The sequence below is a fragment of the Plectropomus leopardus genome, chromosome 19 (genome assembly GCF_008729295.1).
Source record: "Plectropomus leopardus isolate mb chromosome 19, YSFRI_Pleo_2.0, whole genome shotgun sequence".
In the NCBI taxonomy this organism is placed as follows: Eukaryota; Metazoa; Chordata; class Actinopteri; order Perciformes; family Serranidae; genus Plectropomus; species Plectropomus leopardus.
In genome coordinates this window covers 11,537,876-11,563,705 of record NC_056481.1, presented here as the reverse complement: position 1 = coordinate 11,563,705, position 25,830 = coordinate 11,537,876, and the positions used below count along the sequence as shown (strand labels likewise).

Genomic DNA, 25,830 nt, shown 5'->3' with positions numbered 1-25,830 from the left:
CGATCGCTTTCTCGCTGGCTTCAACACAGAAACACAATTTAACACCCTTGTGAAGCTTTTATATTTCACGCTTTGTTGATTTATGTCTGATCAATTGCCGCACAATCGTAAATATTGCCATTTGTCAGCAGTAAACTAAATTGACCGTATCATTTGTCAATTCATTTGTTTTGCACTTATTTTTCTGCGTCGTTTTGCCGCAGGAACTTGTCAGGTGAGTGTTTCTGCCAGGCGGAAAGGAGCAGGTGATGTGTGTGTGTGTGTATTTATGTGTGCCCCGCTCAACAGCCGTGATGCTTACCCTGCCACCTCTGGCCCTCAGAACCTTTTAGCTCCTAAACCTGAGTAGCGCGCCTTTTTTTATGTCGGGGAACATAAAACCGAAGGGTGACAATGTGCCGAAGCCTTGTGTGGTTTTGCATTCAGTGTCTGGAGGAGTGCTTGTGGTTACATCCAGTCACAGTGACAAATTGCCTTTTTTTTTCACCATCGCCTGCTAACAGCCTCTGTATTAACCTCACCATTAGCACTTACTTAGAGTGTTACACCCATTTTTCCTCGGCCCAGGGTCTCCCCGGACCTCTCAGGGCTGATTAAAGGACATTTGGGAGGCATTTAGAGGTGTAAAAGCTCATTGGTTTGAGTGAGCCAGTGTGGCTGGTGGTATCGGGCTGGAGCCTATCTCTCTGATTACTCCCATAACCACAGTATTTGCTCGCCCTGAAGGTGCTCGAGTGTTAGCTTTGACACAGATGCTCGAGGCGTCCGAGACCCCTAATGCTAGCTCCTCAGCGTGCTGTATTATGGAAAAGCAGAGTCCACCCCACTGCGAGACGGGCGATAAAGACATTCCACCTGCTCATAGTACATCATGATGAGTTAATAATAAAGTAGCACTGACAGGTGTGGGTTTTTTTATCCCTCTCATGATCAAAGGCAAGCACTCCGGAGAGTTCTGTCGTCTCCAGGCGAGAATATCCATTCTGTGCAGATGCTGAGGAGAGATGGCCTGTTTCAGGAAGAGAATGATACAGTACATGCACCACCTATCCCTTCAGCTCAGAAGTAGCTTTATCTGACAACAGCATATCTTCACACGCTTATTTTCATCTCACTTAGGGAATATGACATTCTAATATTTTACAGCTCGCCCGTAACTGCATGGAAACATCATCGACCGCTCCTATTGATCTTTTTCGAAGCAGTTTCATAGCCCATCTGGTTTCATTATCACTTGATCCGTCAGGCAGGATCGGAAAAAAAATCTGACCCCTCTCAGTCACAGTTGTGATCTTTGATTAACTCCTGAGAAATTGCTCTTCACGATGCATTCAGCTTAACATCTCGGTGTTTTTTTTTCACAGACAGATGACATTGCAGAGATTGCAAAGAAGACCCAAAACCTCCCCAAGGAGAACATGAAGAGGCAGCGAGTGGTTGTGTTCACCCAGGGCAAGGACGACACTGTTGCAACCGTCGGTAGGCCATGTTTGTTTTCCGTTTTTGTCTGCTTATATTTCCACTTAAGCACCACTCGAATCCGTCCCAACTTTGGCCCCTTTTGGACGTCTTTACCCTTCACTTAAACCTCATATCTCAAAAACTGCAGGCCTTAAATAGATGGTAGATCGCTGACTGAAGGGGGCCAAATGCTATCAGTAATTTCTTTGAAGTTAACCTGAAATATTGACACCAGATGTTTAAAAAAAAAGAATGCTTGCACTACATTCTGTCATTTCAGAGCATAAAAGAAGTGTGGGGGATGCAGAGAGCAGGCATTGATTTGTGAAGTACTTCTAACTTTGTCTTGGACAGACTCCAGGCCGGTCCTCAGCAATTTTTAATGCTTCAACTCTTACATCCTGCCCTTTTTCTTCCTGTGAAATGCTGGCAGAGTGACCTTGAGGGGGGGGGGGTTGACAACGTTCAGCGTTGAAATCAATCTAATTTCCTTTGATTCTGGGGCATATTTGTTAGTGGGACATTAAAAGGTAGTGTCATCATAACTGAGCAGGGGTTGCAGGTTTAAGCAGCGTGGGGAGAGACGATAGTTTCCGATTACTCCTGGGAGCCTTTGTCTTTGTTTGAAGCCACAGGGTGTCTCTCCTCGTTGCCCTTGCAGTTCAGAGTAGTCGTGCACAGGGAGAGATGGCCGCAGGTAAAGACTCCAACATATCACTCATCACAGGGGACTGCAGAGAAGCACAGCTACAGTAGGACTGGAGGACACTGTCTTCACATGTGTCCAGTGTCCTCAATTTCAAACTGCTGGCAGGAGTATTTACTAGCTGAGGCTTTGTACAGTATGTCACCACTGGCATTTTTAATCAAGCAACAATTAATCATGTCTTCCCTGTGTTTTCTACTGGGATTTTTCTTTTTATTGTCTGTAAAATTTGCTGCCATTTTGGCCAGGATTCTCGAGAGACTATCATGGTATAATAAAGTGGCTGCAATCAATATTTTGATATTAACAGTGGATACAGTAACTGTGTTTAATTTGAAAAGGGAACCCACAGAATCATTATCCGACTCTACATCTCTCCTCAGCTCTGCAAATGATTTTTGATCTTTAAACTCATTGTTTTGATTTTACAGCAAGCAGCTTTACAGTTTTGGTTTGCGCTTATCATTGGTGTTTACAGCTGCAGCAGGTCACTTAAGCAGCACATTAGAAACTAGCTGGTGAACACTGTGGATACCATAGCAGCTGAAGAGTGAGATATTTCCCCATGGAGATGGTGGAGAACAAAAATAGAGCTAAAAGGAGGATGAGCATTGGGCTTTGAAGCATCAGGTTGCCAGAAAAAAAATGTTGCCATATTATGTTTCTGCAGGCCATAGATATGTTACATTTTCACATTATCATGTAGTGCATATGCTGAGACTTTACGTTTCAACAACGTTGTGGTAAACATGGATAGGTTAAGGCAAAAAAAACACTTATGATCAGGAAAAGATCATGTTTTGGGTTGAAATATCTGGGTTGGGGGGCACTATCCTTTTATGAGAAGCAGCAATGGCTTGTTAAAAAACAGTTGCTTTTTGTGGCACTATTGCAGCAGGAAATGTAGCTACATCTCAGTAAAAAAACAGCCATTTTCATGGCATCATCTCGGCAGGAAATGCAATGTTATCTTGGTAAAAAAACAACCATTTTTTGTGCCCCTATTCTGGAAGGAAACACAGCAATGTCTCTGTACAACACAAATGATTTTCATGCCACTATTCCGGCTGGACATCCAACGATGTCTTTGTTAAAAAAACACTTTTCATGCCATTGTCCCAACAGTAAATGCTGCAATGTCTTAGTTTAAAAAAATCTAAATAAAAAAAAATGTTTCATGGTACTATCCACACTGAAAAAACAGCCACAGGTTGGTAAAAAAAACAAAAAACAAAACACCCACCTTTGTTGCCTAAAAAGTTGCTGGAAACACAGCAGTAATTCTAAAAAAACGACCAATTTTGTTGACCTCAAACAGTGGTCTGTAGCTTGACAGGCATTCTGCTGTGTCACGCCATCCACAATCCACTCTACCACCTGATGACAAAGTCAGCTTAGATATTACGTCACTTTAGAAACATTGATATCATATATATAAAACATGCAGATGTAATGTTATCGAGGTATTTAAACATACAATGCCAACTTTTTCTTCTGGTGATTTATCAACAAATTGTAATTCTGAGTTACTGCCCAGTCCTAATTAACAGCATATATTTTAATTGAGCTAATCTAATTTTCATTTTCAAAGTAGAATTCCTGGAAGCACATTCATTCTTTCAATACATTCCCTTTGATGAGAATTTGAAAAGAAATCTTTGAGCAGGAGCCCGACAGTTTAAAAGAACAAGAATCAATCCATTGTCCTGGAGGTGATGGATAATTCCTGCCTGCTCCTCTCATTGCTCCTGCATGAAGACAGAGCTGCGCGCCGCTGTGAACTTTATATAAAATACATGATGAATGCAGGCGCGATGAAAGACAATGTGTTTCAGATGTCATCTACAAAGGCAAACATGATAAATGTCATTGACTGTGCTATCATTGCAGTGGAGCAGTTACAGTAGTAGGTGCAGCAGAATCAGAGTGTGAGCGCGTGTGTGTGTATGTGTGCGAACATCGCTATTCATGCCAGCCAAATAAATGTCAATGTAAAAAGAGAATTAAAGATTTTCATTTCCCAGAGGCGGCGCTCTAATAAACTTGATCTCTCATTTTGTTTGCAATTTGTCCTCCTGTCAGGATTTGATCATTTGCCAGCCTCTGCATGTCATGTTAAACCATTTTATAGTGATTAAGGATGGGAGAATGCCTTCCCCCGTGGTATAATTCTCCAAAAAGAGATGTCAATTTGTTATTGTTCTTTTTTTTTTCTCCCGCCTTTCATCATACCATTGCTTCAAACGTGCCTTTTAAGAGGTGGGAGCAGGGGGAAATGGCCCTTTATTTAGCTGCCACTGACACTGCCGAACTACACTGGGCTTTTGCTTATACACCCATTAAAGCAGTAATTAAGATCATTGTGCCCTGAACCTTAACGGTGAGGAGATCTAATAAACGATCATTCAGCGGGGGCTGCCGCTCTAATCGCTGATAAGGACTTGATAAAGCCTGACTCCGCTCCTCGGTGAGTTTTAAGGCTCTCATGGGGGCCGCGCAGGCAGATTTCAACAAAAAGACCAGATCTATACATGTTAATCACATGGGGCATACTGAAGAGTGAATACTGGCTGCAAGGCAAAATGCTCCTTTTTTGTTTAGAGCCGGTTGTCATTCTCCCCAAAGTTACAGCGGATTAAACATCGCAGAATTATCTACTTGAAGAAATCTTAGTAGTCTGTTTAAAAAGCGGGATGTTTATGTTCTGTACTTCATGAAGGACAAAATCAATTAACATCCTGTGCAATGAGAAAGACCTCCTCTCTTTTCCCTTGGCATCACATGCTGAAGTGTTTTCTTTCATGTCTCCCTGAAAGGATATTGGTTGGCGATGATCTTTTGCCTGTGGTTACGGTAATTACAGGCATATGTAGTTTTTTCTCTCTAACTCAATTGTGAACAAAGATGCTGGTTATGATAGGGAAACAGATTGAATGTCAACTCGCTGCTAACCTGTCGAGTTTGCCAAGAAAGCGGTAACGTTTGTTTTCCTCTCCGAGGCTCCGAGTTTGGCTGAAACGCACCAGGAAGCGTTCCAGAAGAAGAAGTATTCTCGGGGAAGTTTCTCACATAAAGATGTACTTAAACTCTGAATGCTTCAGCTCATGCCTCTTAGCTTAATAGTCGTGTTTAACTCGCAGTCATTTAACAGAATTTAAAATGACATATTAATTGTTTTATAGATGATAAAGTGCGACAGGATCAAAGTTAATTTTAATGATGTGCCAACTATTTGATCTACCTGCTTTCTGTCAAAGCAACAATAGTGAGCGCTGGAACACAACCAAGTAGAGCATGTAATAATTTGAGAGTCAGAACAACCCTCCATATGCTCATTTTCCAATAAAGCTGAGGTCGTCTTATTTGCATGTACAGTCACTTTCTTTTTAACAGGAGAGCATTTCCTCCGTCAGTGTTGTGCTGTGAATTGGCATTGTTAAAAAGAATAGCCAATAATAAAGGACTTAATTGATACTCATTTCAAAGAGACGCCTGTTGAAAGAATTTCTTAAGTTTAATCACCACCATTCAAGAGTTGTAATGAGGGAATTATGAAGAGCGAATTAACAAAAGCACACAATTATAGCTTACTCAAAGGAAGTATTTCAATTCCTTCTAGGCTTTTCTCTCAGTTTTTTTTCATCACTGTAGCAGGTTACCTGTCAAAGCACAGCCATACTACACTCCCACATATCCACCATCAATCTGGCGCTTCACTCATTTTGTCAAACTCTAGGAACAAGAATATGTTAGTGTGAAAAAGTACAGCAGAGTTTTATTGATTGAAAATAAATGTTGCCGATCTCATTACAGTGAAATGTGAAATGAGTTTCAGCAAAGTGATGTTTTCAGACGTTCTACAAGCCAGCAACAACAGAGTCTGAGTATTTTTGGCAGGAGTGTATTTTTTTATTGCCATTTCCATGACAGATTTTTGCCAATGAGATCTTTGTTACAGGCGGTTGGGGGATTGTTGGACTGTAACCCGAGTTAACATGTCAGTCAAATTTAATAATTTGCATCAATGAGGTTATGTGAACTTTTCCCTCGCAGCAGAGCACAAACTCTGGCCGTGATGATAGAAGGAATAGAAGTATTGGATGTTGGTTGTGCCATGCCTTTAGAAACTTTGCTCAGAAAGTTCTGTAAAGGCCATCAATTACAGTGAAATGTTGAAAAGTACGTCTCTTATGCGTAGTTCACACGACATGGCTTTAACTGGCAGTTTCTGGAGCTCCCTGACAAAAGCCCCAGATTAGAAGCAAATCAGCATTGGCTCGGTGCTCGCAAATCGGCGCTCAAGCTATTCACAGACGGGAGTCAAGAGGCAAAATGATGTATCTCAGACGCTCAGATATCTTGCATGCCAAATATCTGGACCTTTTGGGGGACTTTGTTGATGAGCTAAGCCAATGAGAGGGCAACAGACAGTGACAGAGACTGGTAAAAATAAGGTGGAAGGTGGAGTTTTGCAAGCTTGACACGACATTGTTAATATTTCAGTTTAGGCCAAAGTGGTGGACGACTGTTCGACATGCAAACATTACCATGTAAAATTCTCTTACGCTCCCCTGGGACACCAGCATTGTTAGCCGACATTATTGCCTTTTGAAAGCTGTACTGGGCTGAGCTTTAAAAGTAGAGCGAAGATGGTATTATTTGAAATGGTTTTACCCAATCCATTGGTACCTACCTTGTCATGCTAGCTAGGGTAAAATAATGCTCCAAATGTTGAGTTGAGCAAAGTGTTGCGTGACCATCCCTCGTTTTGCTGTATAGAAGGAGACATGTTGATATCTGCTGACAGCAGGATCTCCAGCTGCACTGACAAAGCTGCTAATGTGAGCAGCGAGCTTGCTACAGAGCAGCTATCAAAGGTGCGGACATAATAACAGTGCACGGGGCAGTAACGAAATTTGAACGTAAGTGATCAGCTGGAGAGACGCATAATATGCACAGCTGTAAACTGTGATGTGCCATGTTATACCACATCTAAACAGGATCTATGTGTCTTAATGTGGTATTTTTAACAAAAATTTATTCTCTTCTTTTGAAAACTTTATTTATACATTTTCCTTCATGACTGTGCAATATTGCCAACAAATGGCCATAGACTGGTGGTCACAGTATTAAACAAACAATGAAAAACAACCAGAACCCATACCCAAAAAAACAATATAAGTCAGCTGTAAGATGCAAACAGTATATAAATTACTTGCACTCTAAAAAAAAAAAAAAAAAAAAAGTAAAGCTAAAGGGACATTGACGGATTATAAATCAGGTCTAATTACCAGCTCATACAAACACATGGCACAAAAAAAGTGTCTATGGTGAGGACGGGTGGAGTAGAAAAGGTTAAAAGAATTAAAATCTAGAACTGTTGATTGCGACAACATAGCAGTAGGTCTATCAGATCTAATTTTGTTCAATAAATTCTGACACCTCTGGATGTCATGTTATTATCACAAAGATGAGCTTCATGTGAGAGGTTACCTGGATACAAACTGTCTATCTAATAAGACCTGACTGCTCATGTACCACCCACACTGTGGAGGGTAATCATTTCTTTTAACTACTATAAACATATTTACACAGTTATTTATATCTGATTTCTGGGGTCTAATGTTCCACGCTGAACAAGTGCAGCAGCTTGGAATTTTAAAGCATCCGGTTTTATAGCCTCAAAGTGCACCGCGTGAGCACGACCACATCTAACGTTTCGTAACTGTGGAATAAGTGACATAACTGTGATTTATTATTAGCACATTTTCCATTGCAGTTAATCGTTTCAAGAGGGAGGAGGATTCTCGAGCTTCATCTGTGGCATTAATTAAGCAAAGTCGTTATGCTACTAATTAGCTGATCCTAAAAGGATTCTTGTCTTATTGTAATTTATTATCAAAGTGACAATCTCCTGCTTCCCCTTTAAAGAGAAAATGTGTCATTATGAAAACACAATCTGATGCATCTTCAGTACCTGACCTGTGATTCAGTCACATTCTGCTCTGAAAGATTTCAACTGCAACTTGATGCCGTTTCTCTCACAGTTGGCGTATTACAGTAATTTCCTTGACATCAGGTGTTGAGCATATGCACGGCTGCAGGTTGTGTATCTTTTGCCCTGTAGGACAAGAGCAGAAATGTATTCAAAAACTGATAAGGCGGGGGGTGTCTTATCTGCTGCACAGATATTCTGTGAGCCATTGTTAGATTAGCAGGGAGCCTCATTAAACAACTTTCTGTAGTTTTTTTCCCTCATGTTCTCCTTAAACTTCCAACCTTTTTTTCTCAATAAGAGGTCTGTCAGCCTCCTCGTGTTCCTTTTATCCACATGTCAGTCTTTTGTCTCCTGCACCTTTTTGAAGGTTCACATCGGCACCAGAGCCCTCGGATTGTTTGAAGATTGTGTGTGTGGTTTAGATTGTTCTGACATAAGTTGCTGATTTAATGTCACTCTACACCTCGAGACTTTGTCATCTGGTAGATTTTTGTTTCGTTTCCCCCCCTTCTCCTTTAAACTGGAAGTCCCTTTGAAGTGCATATGCTACTGATAATTGAAGCAATATAATCCACTGAAGATAATAAAGAGACCCTCATTTGATGGATTCCATTTTGAACTGAAAGGACGCACAGCAACTGTTCATGCATTGTTTTTAATTTACTAGAGCGCTCACCTAAAGCTTTAGACATGTTGCGAATTTTTTGCATTTCATCATCTATTGCTTTTGGACTATTTTTTCAAACTACTGCAGAACACTGCATTATTTAATATACAGAAGTGTCCCTTAGTTTAACATCTAATGTAGCTGTTCATTTGTGCAGAAACAATATGTAAACAATCCATTAGTTTTTCATTATCAATTCATGTAATTTATCAAACATTCAATGATAACAGCGTCTTAAACGCTCGGATCTGCTGCTTTTCTCTGGTGCAGATCATGGTTAATTTAATATATTTGGGTTTTGGATTGTTGGCCTCTGTGAACATGTGATGGGTGTAATGCTACTTGTTTAACATTTTGACACCTGGATTGACATCACTTTTCTTGTGCTAGCACACCACCAAGTAATTAAACCTTCAAAACCTGAGCATATTGGTTTGATTTATTTTGAAATTTAAAGAAATTAGAATAAAAAATTAGAATCAAAAAAGCTAGGGGGTAAATTTAAAAAAAAATTGATTCCTTGGTTGATGACTCATAGTGTAAAACTTAAGTTGTGAAGGAGGCGTACGTGGCTTTTTATCTCCATCAGATAAAGCAAATGTCATTGTTATAATACTATTATTGCTATATTTGCGTCTGTTTATGTAAATGCCATCGATAATGATGACAGTACTCATGATGAATCAGGATCTTGATGAACTGTCATATTTAAAAGGGGAATATTTCAACTGTTACCCCTTGTAACTGAACTTTGAGCAGAAAAGGGGCACTCGAAAATGATGGGAAGGGGTAAAAATAAGAAATGGAATTGGGCCACAGCCTAATCTTCTATTTTACACGTTATTAATTAGCCAGAAAAATATTCCAAGCTGAAGTGCTGAAGTCAAATGGCCAACTATCTCTAATTATTACAAAGCCTTGCCGTGTGAAATGACCTATGAATTTTTTAATATGAAATTAAAATCAAAGAAATAATAAGCCCAATCTTGTGAGGAAAAGAAAAAAACTGGTGTTCAGCTTTAATTAACAGCCCTCTTGTGTCCCGACCACAGGTGAGAAGGTTACCATGTTCCCCGTTCTGGACATCGACCAAAACGATATTGTGGACACTAATGGAGCCGGGGACGCCTTTGTGGGAGGTACGTCACGAAAAAGCATCCTCCACACAGCTTGATTTCTGTGTACAACCCCAATTAACCTTTGATACCGGCCAACTATGTAACATAGTAATGCCTCCAGATTATGTGAGCATGACATTTAGCCTGCTGGTTTCACTCTGTATGAGCTGATAATAGCACCACATATAACAGTCATCATTTGAGTCACATAGAGGATGAAATAACATTGTCCCTTTTTCCAGAAATCATTAGTGCCTGGCTCAAATTAATGCAAAAAATTTTAGAAGTGAGGGACGGTTGCAGGTTGACCTCTGCTCTTCTGTCTGCCAGGATTTCTCTCCGCGTTGGTCCAAGAGCACGCGTTGGAGGAGTGTATCCGAGCCGGACACTACGCCGCCAACGTCATCATCAGACGGGTCGGATGCACCTTCCCAGAGAAGCCAGACTTTCACTGATGCATCTGAGCATTGCACACTCGTCCTTTCCACAAGATACTTGTTTATGTATGCTTTGGGATTTTGTGTACATTTTTTCTATTTTACAGCAACTGACTGCATGGGACTAAGTGCTGCAGCTTGAATATTTTATCAAGCTCCAGTAAGCAGCTCTGATGTTTTAATACAATTCAAACAATGTGCTGCTATCAAATATTGGAATAAAATGGTTGATTAAAGGGGCATTCCACTGAAAATCTATCCTTTGAGTATCAAAAACTGAACGCCTGTAGGCCTGAAAATGTATCACCACATCTGTACAAACTTGTTACACCACATCTCCTCCATTAATCTGTATTTTCTGCATGTTTCAAACACTCAGGATCTCCATAACAGAGTTAACCCTTTGAAACCTGGAGCAAGATCAAGATTTCTTTTTAAAACATGGGGGAAAAGGCAGTGAGGAACTTGATAAGAAATGTTTCACAAATTGCAAGAAATTAGTAGGTTTACAAAATTATTTTAAAAACTAGGTTATGACAAGGAAAAAATGAAAACTGTATTTATAATTATCATAATTACATACTTAAAACTGTTACAGTTATTAACCACTTTTTGCAGGTCATTGCTTTTTTGTCCTTTTTTCCCCCTAATTTTCATGCAAATTTTGGGGTCATTTCTTGTCATTGCCTTCTTTCCATTTTTTTTTACAGAAATCAAGCCTATTTGCACAGGTTTCAAAGTGTTAAACACTCCTCATAGCTCTGAAGCTTTGCTGCAAATAGGGCATTTATTGATTTATATGCAAAGCAGTGATAGTTTGGATCATACTGAAGAAATGCATCAGTGGTGGAGAAGTGCATTAACCTACAGGAAAGGTGTGAAAAGTTTCTATGGAAAATTTGTTTGTTCCTTTATGAAGGACGGCAGCTTTAGTTGGCTTCAAGTCACAGAGTTACAATTGTTTCTAATGGTGACCCAAAAACTATTCCTGCTGCATAATCCACTGGTCATTACACTGAATATTTTCCAAACAACTTTGCCAATAAATTGCTAACTACACATCTTCCACTGGAGCTTCTGAGCTATGAGCAGACAGTAGTGTGCCACAGAAATGCTCTGTTTTATAGTATGAACTATGAGTGCCATCCTTTATAAAGCTGCAAACATTTTTAAAGCCTTTCAAGCCTGCAGGGGGTGAGTGTTGTGATACTACGTACTGTAAAATATAGTACATTTTCAGTTGAGTCTTCCTTTAAAGGGACAGTTCAACCCAAAATCAAACATACATATTTCACTTTTCATCGTTTTTGTTGCTCATATGTCTAGAGTGTTTCGGTGTGAGTTGCCAATTATTGGAGATATTGGCTGTAGAGATGTCTCTTGAATATAACTGAACTAGATCGCAGCTTGTGGAGCTCAAAGCGGCAAAAAATACATTTGAAAAAAATTATGTCCCGGTTACTCAAGATAATCCACAGACCTTATTGCGGGCAGCTTAATGTAGGAACTAGTTTCTTCCTACCAAACTATACCTGCCAAATGTAAAACCTCACAGAAGTAAGCATATCTCCTCATGGATGAGAGGCTCGTGCTCATGAAAGCAAAAGTTGTAAACATTAATGGCGTCCTCTTCAGCTGAGCTGTAATGCTAGCTCATTGATGCTAGGTTAACTAGCAGTATATGCACGCTGCCTTCTGCATGGTCAGACGGTTGGCAGGCGTAGTTGGGTAGAAAGAAAATAGTTCCCACTTGTAACTGCCAACAACAATGTCACTGGATTATCTTGAGTAAGGGCATGTGTCCACTTAGTGTTTTTCAACGGCAGAAAAGTAGTGACAGAGGCGCTTGAAGTGGCCGCACAATTTGTATTTTTTATTTTTATTTTTTGCCACTTTGAGCACCACAAGCCGAGTGCCATCTAGTTACATTATATTTAACAGACGTCTCTATGGCCGAAGATCCAACATACTACAACTCACACTAAAACAATTGACACATAGTGGTGGTAAGAGGAAAAAATATGTATTTTTGACTTTGGGGTGGACTTTACCCTTAAGAATTTATGGATGGGGCACCGTTATGGAGAAACCCATGAGTCTTAAAACCCGGAAATTAGTGAGCATTTCAGCACCTAAGTTAATGGGTTTTTGGTTGCATGTCTGAAATAAGGTCTGTGGATAACGCAACCTTAAGAGACGTTCATGTTTTGTTCTACGACATAAAATACATCAGTTAATATCCCACTCAAGAACTTTGAAGCTTTTCTGTGTCTTAAAAAATTCAGTTGCTAACAAGTGGCTTAATAAGACTGCATAACGTCACCACATTGACCCAGTGACAATCCAACGGTTATTTAGTTCATTTGTAGCCTAACAGTAGCGTCTTACTTCGGCTGATTATATTTAGGCTTCAAAATTCACAAAAGTGGTGTTCACATTTATCTTGCTGAACAAAACATGTAAATATCATAAATGTTTGTTTACCACAGGGCTTATTTTATGCAATGATCCAGAATCTAATGGAAAAATCCAGTAGGCTTTTTGACGACGGAACCAGAGTGACGCTAACTTCCTGGCCAGTCTACAGAAAAACGACTTTCCATTTCTAAAAGTGAAATAATTAATGGGACAAAACTGCCAAGAATATATATATTTTTAATCATACAAATAAAACAATATGAAACTCATCCAACAAAGATACTCGGAAAACAAAAAAAAAAGTTTGTTTTGACCTATAGGATGTGTTTTATCATCAGTTGAAGTTTATTTAAATATACCACAAACCAAAATGCAACCACAGGGTTTGTGTATTTTCCCATTATTTAATCAGCGAGAGGCTCCCTCATGCTAATCACTTTTGGACAGCTCAACACCCTCCATTATGGAGGGGACTGGGGAGGGGGCAGGACCAGCCTGGTGTCCTGGCTCCGCTCAGTCACCCCCCATTCATGCTTGTTGGGTCCTAACTGGACTCTCGGGGTCTAGAGCTGGTGTGCACGGCTACAGGAGATCATTTTTCTCAGTTAAGGGATTAGTGGTTGCTCTTCGTGGCGATCATTAGAGGGACCTGAAAATTAGGCTGATCCTTCGTACCCAGCTGTGCTGTCGCTGGGGGTTGGAGATGAGGATCAGAGGGAGGCCCCTCCCCTCCCACCCCCTCCTCCCACTGACTGTGGGCCAGCAGAAGTGTTGGGCAGTGTCTCAAGTGTTTTGTGGAAAACAATTCAACACTCATCTGTTCTACAAAGAAGTGTGATTGAGAATAACATTTTTTGTTCCCCTAGAACAACCTGTTACATCATATTTTCTTTTATTTTCTCTGAGCGTGACAGGAGGAATCCAGTTTTTACACTCGCCGCACAAGAGCTCGCTTTTCCTCTAATGAGGCATAGTTTATGCATTTATGCTAATAGGGGGCATCTAGGTGAAAACATTCTCCAGCCAAAATGTTATTAACAACTTTGAGACACTTTTTTTTCATCAGCATTTTTTAAGGTTTCACACAGATGCGCTTTGAAAAGGACCACATTTCTGATTGGGCAAGATCACACTCCATGGCAGCTGGTTCATTTGCTTCTCAAGATGACAGATGGCAAAACACAAACACAAAAAGAGGGAGCCATGATCAAGTAATGAGAATGCCTGCCACAATAAGGAAACTACTGAACATACTTTTCTCACTTTCTCTGGTAAACTTTTGCTCAATGAATGCTAGAGGTTGAAAAACAAACGTAAAATGTGTGCATTTAATTTACATTTTACAATAGTATGCAGTCTTGTTTTGTAATCTAGTGAGCCTTAGGCATTTTGGAAATGTTTAATTGCCGGTTTTATTGTGTAGCAGCAATATACAAAATCTCTTTTCATTCACAGTTTTGAGTTAAATGTGCTGTTAACGACTTTCAAGTGGGGAAAACTTGACTTTGCTCACAAAAGTGAGTTCACGGCCAGAATATATTTTTCTGAATGCAGGCAAAGGAGTAACTGGGGCCCTGGCCAGTGTTTTGCCCCGCAGATGGGCAGCAGTGTTTGTGAACACCAGTGTGGCAGTTGGCAGGGATTGAGGAGGGGGGATGGGCAGATTGCAATGGCACATGCTCCAATTCAAATTATCCCTGGACCCATGCAGCAGTGGAGGACCTGCTGGGGCCCAGGGTGGCATTCATTATAACCAGACACATGCAGGTTTGGTCAGGGGCTCTGTCGTGACACCAGTTGTAAGAAATCAGAATCCCCTTTTATTCACATTTCACCTCACAGCATTTTACCGCAGCGCCTCATTGAATTTTATTTGTACACTGTAAAATCTGACAAGTTTATTGTACTTTTAAAAATCTAGGAAACTGATTACTTTGAAAAAATGCGACTAAATATAACTAGTGGTTTTAATTTGTGCCAACTTTATACTTAATTGTAAAGTTTACTTAAAAATGTGTTGTATTAACTGAATTTTGTGAAGTTGTTGCAACTTAAAAATGACAGGTTTATTTAAATCATTTTTTTTGCGTTCTAGCAACTTCAGTAAACCAAGTTTACTGCACTATATATTCTTTATTCTGCTGGTTGCAAACTCATATTTCTTGAACACGTTAACAAAACTGAACTTGCAGATCTCCAAACTTCATATTTGGCAAAATCTTTGTCATACTCAAAGTTATATCAGACTAACTTGATTTACTAAAGGTAATAGCAATTATAAAGAATAAGCAAATTCCACTTGTCATTCTTAGGTTGCAACAACTTCACAGAATTAAGTATATACAGTGAAATGTTGAGTAGACTTAACAATTAGAAATAAATTGAACATAAATAAGATTTATTGTTATATTTACTTTACTTTTTCAAGGCAGTCAGATTCCAGGATTTTTTTTTAAGTAAGAACAACTTGTCATATTTTACAGTGTGTTTACAAAAACAATCAATGAATAGACTGAAATAAATGTCAAGGACTTTGAATGATATACACGGGGAAAGGCATGGAGGTAAATAGAGAACATCAATGAGGTCAATAAGAAGGTAATAAGAAAAGTGTCTGATGATGCAGCATAATGACAGGACTATTAACACGTGAATTAAATTAATGCAAATTACACATCAAGCATGTCTTTTTTTATAAGGGTTAAATGTCTTCATTTGAGCTCTTTTTGAAGCCAGTACAGTATGTTTATAATCTGATGGGAAGTTACCAATTATCTCTCTAATTACATTTGTGTTACTGCATGAAAAATTAGCTTTCTGGCATTTTCTCATGGTGCTTTAGAGTGAACAAGACAGCAAATGTAATGATTTTACAATATTGTTAACAACTATTGGGCATGGTGAAGTTAATTAGCAGATTAAGGTGTTTGTGTATGACAGGGATACTCAACTTACTTTGCTTGGGGGCCAATTTTGTAAAATGACAGGAGGCCAGGGACCAGTCATGTTTCTAGGATTTTAAGGATTTTTACTGGATTTTAGGACATTTCTAGATTGTAGGACTTTTCCAGGATTTTAGGATGTTTCTAAAATATTAAAACATTTCTAGGATCTGACATTTGCAGGATTTTAGGATGTTTCTCAGATTTTTTGACATTTCTAGAATTTTAGCAATTTTCTAGGATTTTAGGACATATTTTACGAAGCTAGGACATTTGTAGGATTTTAGGATGTTTCTAGGATTTTAGGACATTATGTAGTATTTTAGGACATTTGTGGGATTTTGGGATGTTTAGGATCATAGTACATTTGTATTTCAGGACATTTCTAGGATTTAAGGACACTAGGGGCTTAGCTAGGACCTCTGTCGGAGGACACAGGGAATCCTGCACTAGCATTTTTTTGATAAACATTATCTATTTTGATTTTGTTTTATGTACTCTTATGCACCTTATGTACACTACATAAAACAAAATCAAAATAGATAATGTTTATCAAAAAAATGTTAGTGCATACGAAGCTAGGACATTTGATTATATTATAATTATAATAATATAATTTTAAAAAACACTTTATTTTTATTGTGAAATAGAAAATGGTTGGGGGCCCACCCTGCACCCCTTCGGGGTCTAGATTTGGCCCACGGGCCATAAGTTGAGTATCACTGCAGTACAGTATGTTTATATTCTGATTGGAAGTTACCAATTATCTCTCTAATTACATCTGTATTGCTGCATGAAAAATGAGCTTTCTGGCATTTTTCATGCTGCTAAAGAGTGAGCAAGACAGAACATTTAATGATCTTACAATATTGCGAACAACTAATGGGCATAGTGAAGTTAATTAGCAGATTAAGGTGTTAGTGTATGATATCCTATAATGCCTTGGGTGGTATTGGCAAAAGCAAGACATTTTAAAATAAAATGTATGTTTATGTCAGTCAATGGAAGTTAAAAATGCCCATAGGGAATAAATGTTAATATGGGTGTTATGGCATAAAAGTGCCGAGACTAATCCACCCAAAATATGAAAAAAATGTTCCTCTTGGCTCATCACTGGACATGTTGATGGAGGGGGGAAAAAAGTGAAATTGACAATATCATTGTAGGAGCGCACTAAAGGGGCGACGGTCCGCTCCACTACACTGAAGTAGGGATGTCTACAGTGGAAGAAGAAGAAGGGGGAGGGTACCACTTTGTCACAGGCTGCTATGTAGATTAACCTTTCAATTAGTTGTTATCAGGTCCTCTCCATGTCTCGGCGCAAGCTTTTCAGCCTTCGTTTCAAGAGATCAAATCCCACGAAATCGCTCGGATATGTCGCCGCACATTCGACGTTTCCCCGATAATGAAGAGGAGTATCCGAGGGGGGGAAAAACTTGAAGAGGTAAACTACCAGCAAATATTTACGCTAGACTGTGCCCTCGTTTTTCTCTCTCCCTCTCTCTTAGTTATATGTTCATCCTTGCATGTAACTTAATTTGTTGTGTCTTCTCGCCCACGGCGGCGACACATTAGATAGGTAGCGTCCAACAAAACGGTGCGGGGAAAAAACCCGACGAGGCTGTGTATCATTTCCTAATAAAATATGGAAAACGAGAGCGGAGCTGAAGCTGAGAAATGGGAGCTAAAGAAACTAGCGATACATAATTGAGAAGCAGTGATGAAGGAGCTACTCTCCCGGCAGTCGTGTTAACTTGTATTCCCCCCTGAACGTCTTTTTTTCCCCTCCAGGGCTTCACTATTTCTCCTCATTGGAGATATTTGATAGTTAATGGTGATAAAGAGGTCATGCCATCATTGCACAGCGCAACACAGGACGTTTATAATTCCGCCTGGCAAGACGTGGCTACTTTTTTTTTTTTTTTTTTTTTTTTTTTTTTTTTTTGCTTAACGGTTTATTTATCGCCGCCAATTTAACGTCACACAGTTTAAACGTTAAATATCAGGAGAATTACGGCTCCTCTCGGGGAAATAATGAAAAAGGGGAGGAAGATAAAGAGAGAAGGGGGGGAAAAGGCGATAGACACATTTAGCCTACAGGAGTCTTGTATACCTGGATTTTATTTTATTTCTAAAACAAAATTCCACTTTAAATGCGTTGCAGGTTTTTATGCAAACAAATGATAGATTTAACAAACAGCCAATTAAAGTCTAAAATGTTCCAAATCACTTTCAAGTGTAACCAACTGTTTCAAGGAGGAATCTAAGTAAAGGTGGGCCGGCGTTAAACGGTTCGCAAATGAGGTTAAATATTTATCGCGTTTAATGGTTACTCAAGCAGTTTACGCCTGTTATAGCGTATTTATGAGTTAATAATGTGCCGTCGCCGCGGTTTGGGCTGTAAGTTGAGACATTATGAGTGTTGGAGGTAAATGATATCAATTCATCACTGAAGGCACCTTAAGAGGCGGGTCAATTGAGTGAAGTGACAGATCATACAGCCAGTGCCGTGCCTCTCTGAGTGAGCTCATACATAAAGATTGACATGTGCTTTATCAAACCAGAAATCGGATCTTGTCTTTACAGCCAATATTGAAGTTGCTAGGGAGGGCACATTAGTGTAGGTAAGGTTTAATGAGACTCCATTGGATTGTAATCAGCGTCATGTCGGATTCATGTAAACTACAACATTGTAACAAAATGGCGACTGTTTAGGTGACATCAGTAATGCTGGCAACCGCTGTCATTTATCTGCTCAACTCAGCGGAAACACAACTCTAGGTTTGTTAACGGAGTTATTACCGGTTTCTTGTGTTCGTTAAACGGCTCGGTCGGTTGTTTTAGCGTCTTAACGGCAGCTGTCAGGAAGTGAGCATTGATTATGTACGTCTGTCATGAGAGCTCGCGCAGATCGGTTGGTCGCTGCGGACGTCGAGCTGTCAAAAGTCGCGTGCGGACAAGTAATGGTTAAACTTTACGTTAGATATCATCTGCTTTTGGGGTTTTTTGGAGGCAGTTTGTGTACGGTGACATTTTTTTTAAACTGCGTGCTGCAGACATTAATGCGTGTTTTTTTTTTTTTTTTTTAAATGTCGAACAAAAAATTAATCTGAAAGCGAAAATATGTATCCGTCGAGGACACTGTTTATACTTTTCCAGAAGTCAGTAGAAGTTTCTAGCAGTCTGTCATAGTGCTTAAACTTATTACTTTCACAAAAATAGTCTCTTTTGAAATGGACATCTGGTTTGGTGTGTGGATTATGGTGTCAGACTGTGGATTAAGTCACTCGAATTTCTGTAGCGACCATGACAGCTCCTTCATCTGTTTTTATCCATCTGTTTCTCACGTTTTAACACATTTTAAGCGTCCTGCATTCCTCTGCTTTACATCTAATGTCTTATAAGCAGGCTTGCAGCGATATACCGGTTCTAAGGTGGCCTATACCGCGATATGAAAGTTGACAATTATCTTTTCTCTTTATTTGCTACCTAATTTGTCAAGGAGAGACTTTGATTTAAAGTAGTGCGTCGCAGAATAGAGAGGGCTGGCTTGATTAGGAATTTAACAGAAATGGATTTATGGATTATTTTTTTCTCTTCCACTCTTTATTTTTATTTTATTTGTATTTTTATGTTTTTTTTTATTTATTATTATTAGTAGTAGTAGTATTTTATTATTACTTTAAGATTTATCTATCCTTGAATGCTTTTGCTTGATTACTTGTTAACTATTTTTTGGCTTGATTATTTATATGTTATCTTTTAAGCACTTTATTTTGTTGTGATTTATAGTCACCAAAACAGGCATGAAGTAAAGTTTTTGTAACTGATGTTTTTTGTAAATCTTCTGGCTGCCAATTTAAAAAAAAAAAAAAGAAAGAAAACGTGAAATATGCAGATTATCATTAAAAAAATGCAACTGAATGGAAATGTCAACTTTATATTTTAGTTATTTTCAAAAGGGAGACCTTTTAAACATACCTCTATTAAAAGGCCTTAGTTAGTAATATAACATTTGTTCAACTAAAACAAATCCTTCTGTTTTCATTTCTTTAAGGGTCATTCTGACTGATAATAATAATTTGATGATACCATGAATCTGCAATATTTTCTGAGACTGTTATCGTACTGTGAAAATCATATACTGTAGTTACAAGGTAGTTTAAATGTTTATATGAGGACAGCTGAGATGTTGTAATATGGGTATAATAGGGTTGCAGTGATATACTGGTTTTAAGGTATACCATGATATAAAAATATAATCATGCCATGCATATTTGCTTATCTGTGATACTGACAAAAAATGCAACTGGATGGAGAATCTCAACTTTATCGAAGTTATTTTCAAAAAGGAGACTTTTTACACATTAAAACAATGGTTTCAGGTCTCAACTATAGTGACAAAACATTTGTTCAACCAAAACTAAGCCCTCTGTTTTCATTCCTTCAAAGGTCACTCTGACTGATAATAATAGTTCCGTATTATAGTGATACCGTGAAACCAAAATATTTTCTGAGACTGTCATCGTACCATGAAAATCTCATAAGCTTACAACCCTACTTGTAAAGGAGATGTTGTAATGTACAAATGATTTGACCGTTTTTTCTTTGTTCTTTTTTAGATTTGATCTGGGATTAAATCAATAAAGCTCCAGGTCAGCTACCATTGTGGAATTTACCTGTGCCAACTTTTCCTCAACTTCAATGTCAGACACCCAGGATTGAGATGCGGATGCTGGCGTGGAACATAACTTTTTGACCTTGTTAAGGATGTGGATGTACCCAGTGTTCAGCAGCAGAAAGGGGGAATCTTTATGGATCACATTTTTGTGAATCTAATTGTTCAACCATGGTAAAACTTGCAAACCCTCTGTACACGGAGTGGATTCTTGAAGCAATACAGAAAATCAAAAGGCAAAAGCAAAGGCCTTCAGAGGAGCGGATCTGTCATGCGGTGGCCACATCGCATGGACTGGACAAGAAGACAGTCCTTGAGCAGTTGGAATTAAGTGTTCATGATGGCTCTATTCTCAAGGTTACAAATAAGGGGAGCACCTCCTACAAGGACCCAGGAAATCCAGGGAGGGTTGGATCAATCCCGCCTGCGAATGTGTCTGTGCCATCAAAGGAATCTATATGGAATTCAAGCGATCTGCGCCATATTGATTGGAATAAAATACTTAAGAGGGCCATCGAGGGCCTGGATGATACCCATGGCTCCTCGCTAAAGAACATCGAGAGGTATCTGAGGAACCAGGACGACCTCTTAAACATTGTTGATAACCCTGCTTTCCGGCAGAGGTTACGACTGGCGGCCAAGCGGTCAGTTAACAATGGGAGGTTGTTAAAAAACGGCCCGCGGTATAAGCTCAGCCATGGCAGTGCGGAGGCGAGGGGCGCCAGGTGTCCAAGTGCTTCCCCCTTGGTCCTGTCGTCAGTGACGCTCCTCCCTCATGAGCGAGACCAGGTACACACACCTTGGCCTCTCACCCTGCATGTCACCCTGAACTTTGGTCTGTCATAGCTGCTAGAAAGGGACTTTTCTGTCAAAATATTCTCCTTATTGACCCTTTGAAACCTGAGCAGATTGGCTTGATTTCTTTCAAAAACACAAGAAGAAGGAAATGAAAAACTTAATATGATACAATCCAAAATTAGCAAGAATTAGTAAAAAGTTAATTTTTACAAAGTCCCTATTTTGGGGGGTTATTTTCTTTTAATTCTCCCTATCTTTGTCTTTAAAACCTATTATCAGGTCATTTGTCACCATTTCCTAAGTTCTTGCAATTTGTGGGATATTTCTTTCGTAATTCCTCTTTTTTTACCATGTTTCCAAAAAAATCAAACTAATTTGCTCAGGTTTTTAAGGTTTAAATGTGAGTGAAAAGCATCTGAACACAACAAAACTGATGTTTTAAAGGGTTACACATGTCATATAAAGCTATTAGTTAAGTAAATGTAGGGGTATAACACATGGCGCAAGCAGGCCCACATACTTCTTGAAAGTATCTTGAAATTTTAGTAGATGAATGTGGTTAATTTTCTACAATTATGTAATGTTTCAATTAATGTGCCATTGATTTCGACCTTCTTCCCCAGCTCTCACACATAGTGAAGCATTGTTTTGCGTTAGCTTTTTTAAGTGCTGGCGTTTCCATGATGTCACTATCAAAGAGGAAGTTTCAAAGTTTGGGCCCATCACTGAGCGGCATTTGCTTAATAGGATTTTGTGGTTTTAATATTTGCAACTCTAGCTTGGCAGGTCAGAAACAACGCCATCTAGAGTGTGTCCCTTTAGGGCCGTGTTGCTGTTGGTCTCCATAATATGAGAGCTTGGATAATCAGAAAGTCATGCTGACAGTGTGTGGTAGGCAGTCTGCTGTAGGCTTCCCACAGGTTATGTAACTCTAGCCTAATGACCTTAAGGGATGTGGCTGGCTGTCTTGTGAGTAGCAAAGCATTAGTGAACGGACTCGGGATAGTGGTTTTTTTTGGTTATATGCAAGGGCACGAGCAGAAACTAGTCGTCACAAATAGCGCTGAGAAATGGCAGCTGAAGTATGTGTGGTAGGACAGAATATTCTCAGGCTGCATGCAGCTGGTGTGACCTTTGTGCTAACAGAGATGCCCCAGAGAGGAAATAAAACCATATAAACAAACTTCCAGGTCGCATTGTTTCTGCTGCTTTTGGCACCTTGGGGCTGGTTTATAGTTTGCAGAGATTGTGTCTCTATTACTGGTGCTTAGCTATAACACAAACTGCAGACAAAAGTCTATAAAATTACAGCACTTTTGTTACTTGCTTTGCAATTTTAAGACACTGTTGAGTGCAGCATAGCGTCTCATGGAAAATAGTTTTCATTGCGTGGCCCCAAACTGCAGTGTACAGTCATTTAGATAGTTTGTTGTCAGGGCTTTTTTTTTTTTTTTTTTTGCAGATCATTTGTCAAGATGAAGTGCGGTCTAATGGCGTGCACACGAGTTGTGCAGCTGAAGCGGCTAGCAGCATCAGGCTATAGAGATGTCACCCTGCTCCCCACCAGTTTCACAGTGAATAATCAGGAAGCGACACCTTGATACTGCAGCCACAACTGTGACTGTGTCTGTGGTCAGGCCAAAAGTGAAACTGAGAACTGTTTAGAGACACAGTGTCCTGCGATGGTTCTCATAACTGAGGAACGGCCTGCTGTTTTCCATTTGGAACATTTCAACCTATTGCTCCCAGCCTGATGACATCACCTAGCCCAGTCCAGGTTTACCGTTCACTTCAAAGGATGAGACATCTCTGCCTGTTCAGTTGTTGAAGCACGTGTGTGTGTGTGTGTGTGTGTGTGTGTGTGTGTGTGTGTGTGTGTGTTGAGAATAAGAGATACTTTGAGGTAAAAAAGAGCAGTCTTGGTTTAGAGTTTATTAGATTCTGAAGAGACTCTGGCAGGAACAAAGGCAAGGAATGAGGTTTTTTTTTTTTCTTGCTGCGTTATGCAACCACTTGAGCTCTCTCGCTCTCTCTCTACCAGCAGTTTTCTAATAGGACCCCACCCCCTCACTCAGGACAGCCTGCTCCTCTGAAGCAGCATAATTTCCTGTAATGTACTTAATTTAGAATCCCCAAGTAAATCATCAGCATCTCTTCAGCTGTGTTTGTTTCTCTATTTTTCGCATTTTTGTGCCGTGCAGATTGCAAATTGCTATTGGTTTTAATCACCAGGCCTGAGAATATTCCTGATGGAAATTAATTCTCCAGTTCCTGGATTAGACTTCATAGCTCAGTCAGCGGAGACTATGTTATGAAGTGAAGACTTATTAAAAAAAATAAAAAAGAGCTTGCCTATCAGCTCTGAGCATTTCATCAGCAGTATGCACAGGCTGCATATTAGCACTGATGTCTTATTAATTTCAATCTCTTTACATTAATTTTCTTGCCTGTATCTATAATTCTGTGGTATAAATCAGATTTATAAGTTTTGTTAGCCCGAAATCATAGTTTTAAGACGCTTAAGAAAGATGTTTATTCAGTGATGTTATGATAATATTTCATGATAAAAATCAAACACACTTTTTGTACATAACAAGAAGTTGCAGCTACAACACTGAGGCCTTGTTTTCATATGCCCTAGGCTGCATCTTTTAGCTGTGATAATATAGAATGGCTTGTGATCAAGGACAAAAATAATAATATTTCTCCATTTATCTCTGCTCTGAGCAAATCTCATTGAATAAACCCTGAAGTAACAGTATGTGCAGTACATGAAAACAAAACATTTAAGTTATTTGTAGGGCTTCCAGTGATGCTTGTTTTCATTTTTAGTTCAGTCTGAAATGTCTAAATACAGTGACATTATACACATTTTTAAGTATATATTTGATATGCTGTCTGAACAACAGTTTCGAACTTAAGATATTAAATTGCCAACAATGTCAAAACTGAAATCATTACATTTGAAAAGCTGAAACCAGAAAAAACTTGCATCTTAACCTCATGACAATGACCCAAATGATTAATTAATTCTAAACTTTTTCTCCATTGTCTAATTACTTCAACACAGGTTATATGCACTTGGAATATGAGGAATACTTATAACTAATCATGTTTCTTACGAATAACTTCCCTGATGTTTAAAATAAGTTGAAAGTCAGTCTTAGAATAAGAAATCACTCAGAGCACAAAATTGAGCACCTTACAATATATCAGGTTAAACATTGTATAAAAATATATTTCTTATATTTAAAAAAGAGCCATTGCAACTTGACACAGTTTTTTTTGAGAGGGGCTTTTTTTGGCCGTATTAGATTGGACAGAGAGTAAATGTGAAAGGGGGGAAGAGAGAGAGAGAGGGGACGACATGCAGCAAAGGGCTGAGGGTGGGAGTTGAACCCGCAACTGCTGTGGTGAGGACTCAGCCTCTGTACATGGGCCCCTGCTCTATCCACTGAGCCATCGACGCCCCTGATTTGCCCAACTTTAATCTAAGTGAAAATAGATTTTGTTTGTCTTCCATAACACGAGACAAAACGACAATAACTGATTACCTCTGAGCCACACTCTACAGGTGCAGCCTCATCACACAGTAGCATTTCAGTGTTTTTATGTCCATAATCACAGCTGTGTGAGCAGCCTCTAATGCCAGTGCCTGCTTTCAAATATTGACCTGGCAGGTTGGAAAATAGAGTAATCATTGATGTGGCCGTAAACTGCTTCCCCTCACCGTAACAACTAATTGATACAACAGCCAGGAACAATGACTAAATCCCCGCTGTGTCCTTGCTGCATTTCCCCCTGGGGTTCATTTTGGATGCTGTGACAGGTTGAAAAGGATGCTCCTGTCTTGTGTTTGTTGGTGGATGGAAGAAAAAAAAACAGAAAATCTCCCATAATTCAGCTGTAGGTCAGGAGGAGGTCAGGACCAATAGATATTTGGAGGTTGCAAATTTTGTTGAGGTCAGGATGCTGATCTGCGTCATAGAAACCGGGAACTAATTATGGGCATCCCCAGAGTGCCCTTCAAAGCTCCAGTCAATTGACGAGGACTTAGAGTGTAAACTGATGATGAGGTGGGTTATTTATGGTCACACCCTGTGAGTGTTATTTTCCGTTAAGAACTTCCTCTCAAGCAAGGAAGGAGGCAGCAGTTTGTTTGATGCACCTCTAGAGACGTGTGTATACGACTTTATATTTAAAGGGACACCTTGTGTTATGTCAGCGCTGGTTGTGATTTCCGCCAAAGATTGGTCCGATTTTGACTGGCTGTTTCATGACGAGATGGCACTAAGTCTTCCTCTGTGTGAAGCGAGCCTCTCTTCATTCTGAGTGATCAATGGGGAAATCCTCTTAAACCTTGAGCTCATATTTTACTTCTTCTGAACTTAACCGTAAGCCCTTAAATGAGTGTTTGTTCTGAGACTTGCAACATTTACAGTGGATCATGGCAGCAACAATGGGAGCATGTTTTATTATTGAGGTAATTTGATTACATGCTGGTTAATCCTTTCAGACTGGAGTGCAAGCTTTAAGAATTGGATTAAGCCCTTAAACTATGATTACTAAGATCACTTACCCATTCAGATGTAATGGATAAAGGAGGT

General features: G+C 39.4%; 2 protein-coding genes across 7 annotated transcripts in view; both read left to right on the top strand.

Annotated features, from left to right (window-relative positions):
• Window positions 1-10,623, top strand: part of LOC121958367 (adenosine kinase-like) — a 131,298-nt gene extending 120,675 nt beyond the window's left edge. For all 3 annotated transcript variants that reach the window (XM_042507255.1, XM_042507256.1, XM_042507257.1), the window contains 3 exons: window positions 1,365-1,479; window positions 9,885-9,971; window positions 10,281-10,623. In XM_042507255.1, coding sequence (XP_042363189.1) covers window positions 1,365-1,479; window positions 9,885-9,971; window positions 10,281-10,405 — 327 coding nt within the window. In that variant the 3' untranslated portion in view covers window positions 10,406-10,623. The remainder of the gene's footprint in view (window positions 1-1,364; window positions 1,480-9,884; window positions 9,972-10,280) is intronic.
• A 6,410-nt stretch (window positions 10,624-17,033) lies between these two features.
• The window catches only part of kat6b (K(lysine) acetyltransferase 6B), a 28,628-nt gene continuing 19,831 nt past the window's right edge, over window positions 17,034-25,830 (top strand). For 3 of the 4 annotated variants that reach the window (XM_042507876.1, XM_042507875.1, XM_042507873.1), the window contains exons 1-2: window positions 18,420-18,528; window positions 20,370-21,214. In XM_042507876.1, coding sequence (XP_042363810.1) covers window positions 20,597-21,214 — 618 coding nt within the window. In that variant the 5' untranslated portion in view covers window positions 18,420-18,528; window positions 20,370-20,596. Of the gene's footprint in view, window positions 17,192-18,419; window positions 18,529-20,369; window positions 21,215-25,830 lie in introns of those variants that run through there. The other variant, XM_042507874.1, reaches the window with a different exon arrangement.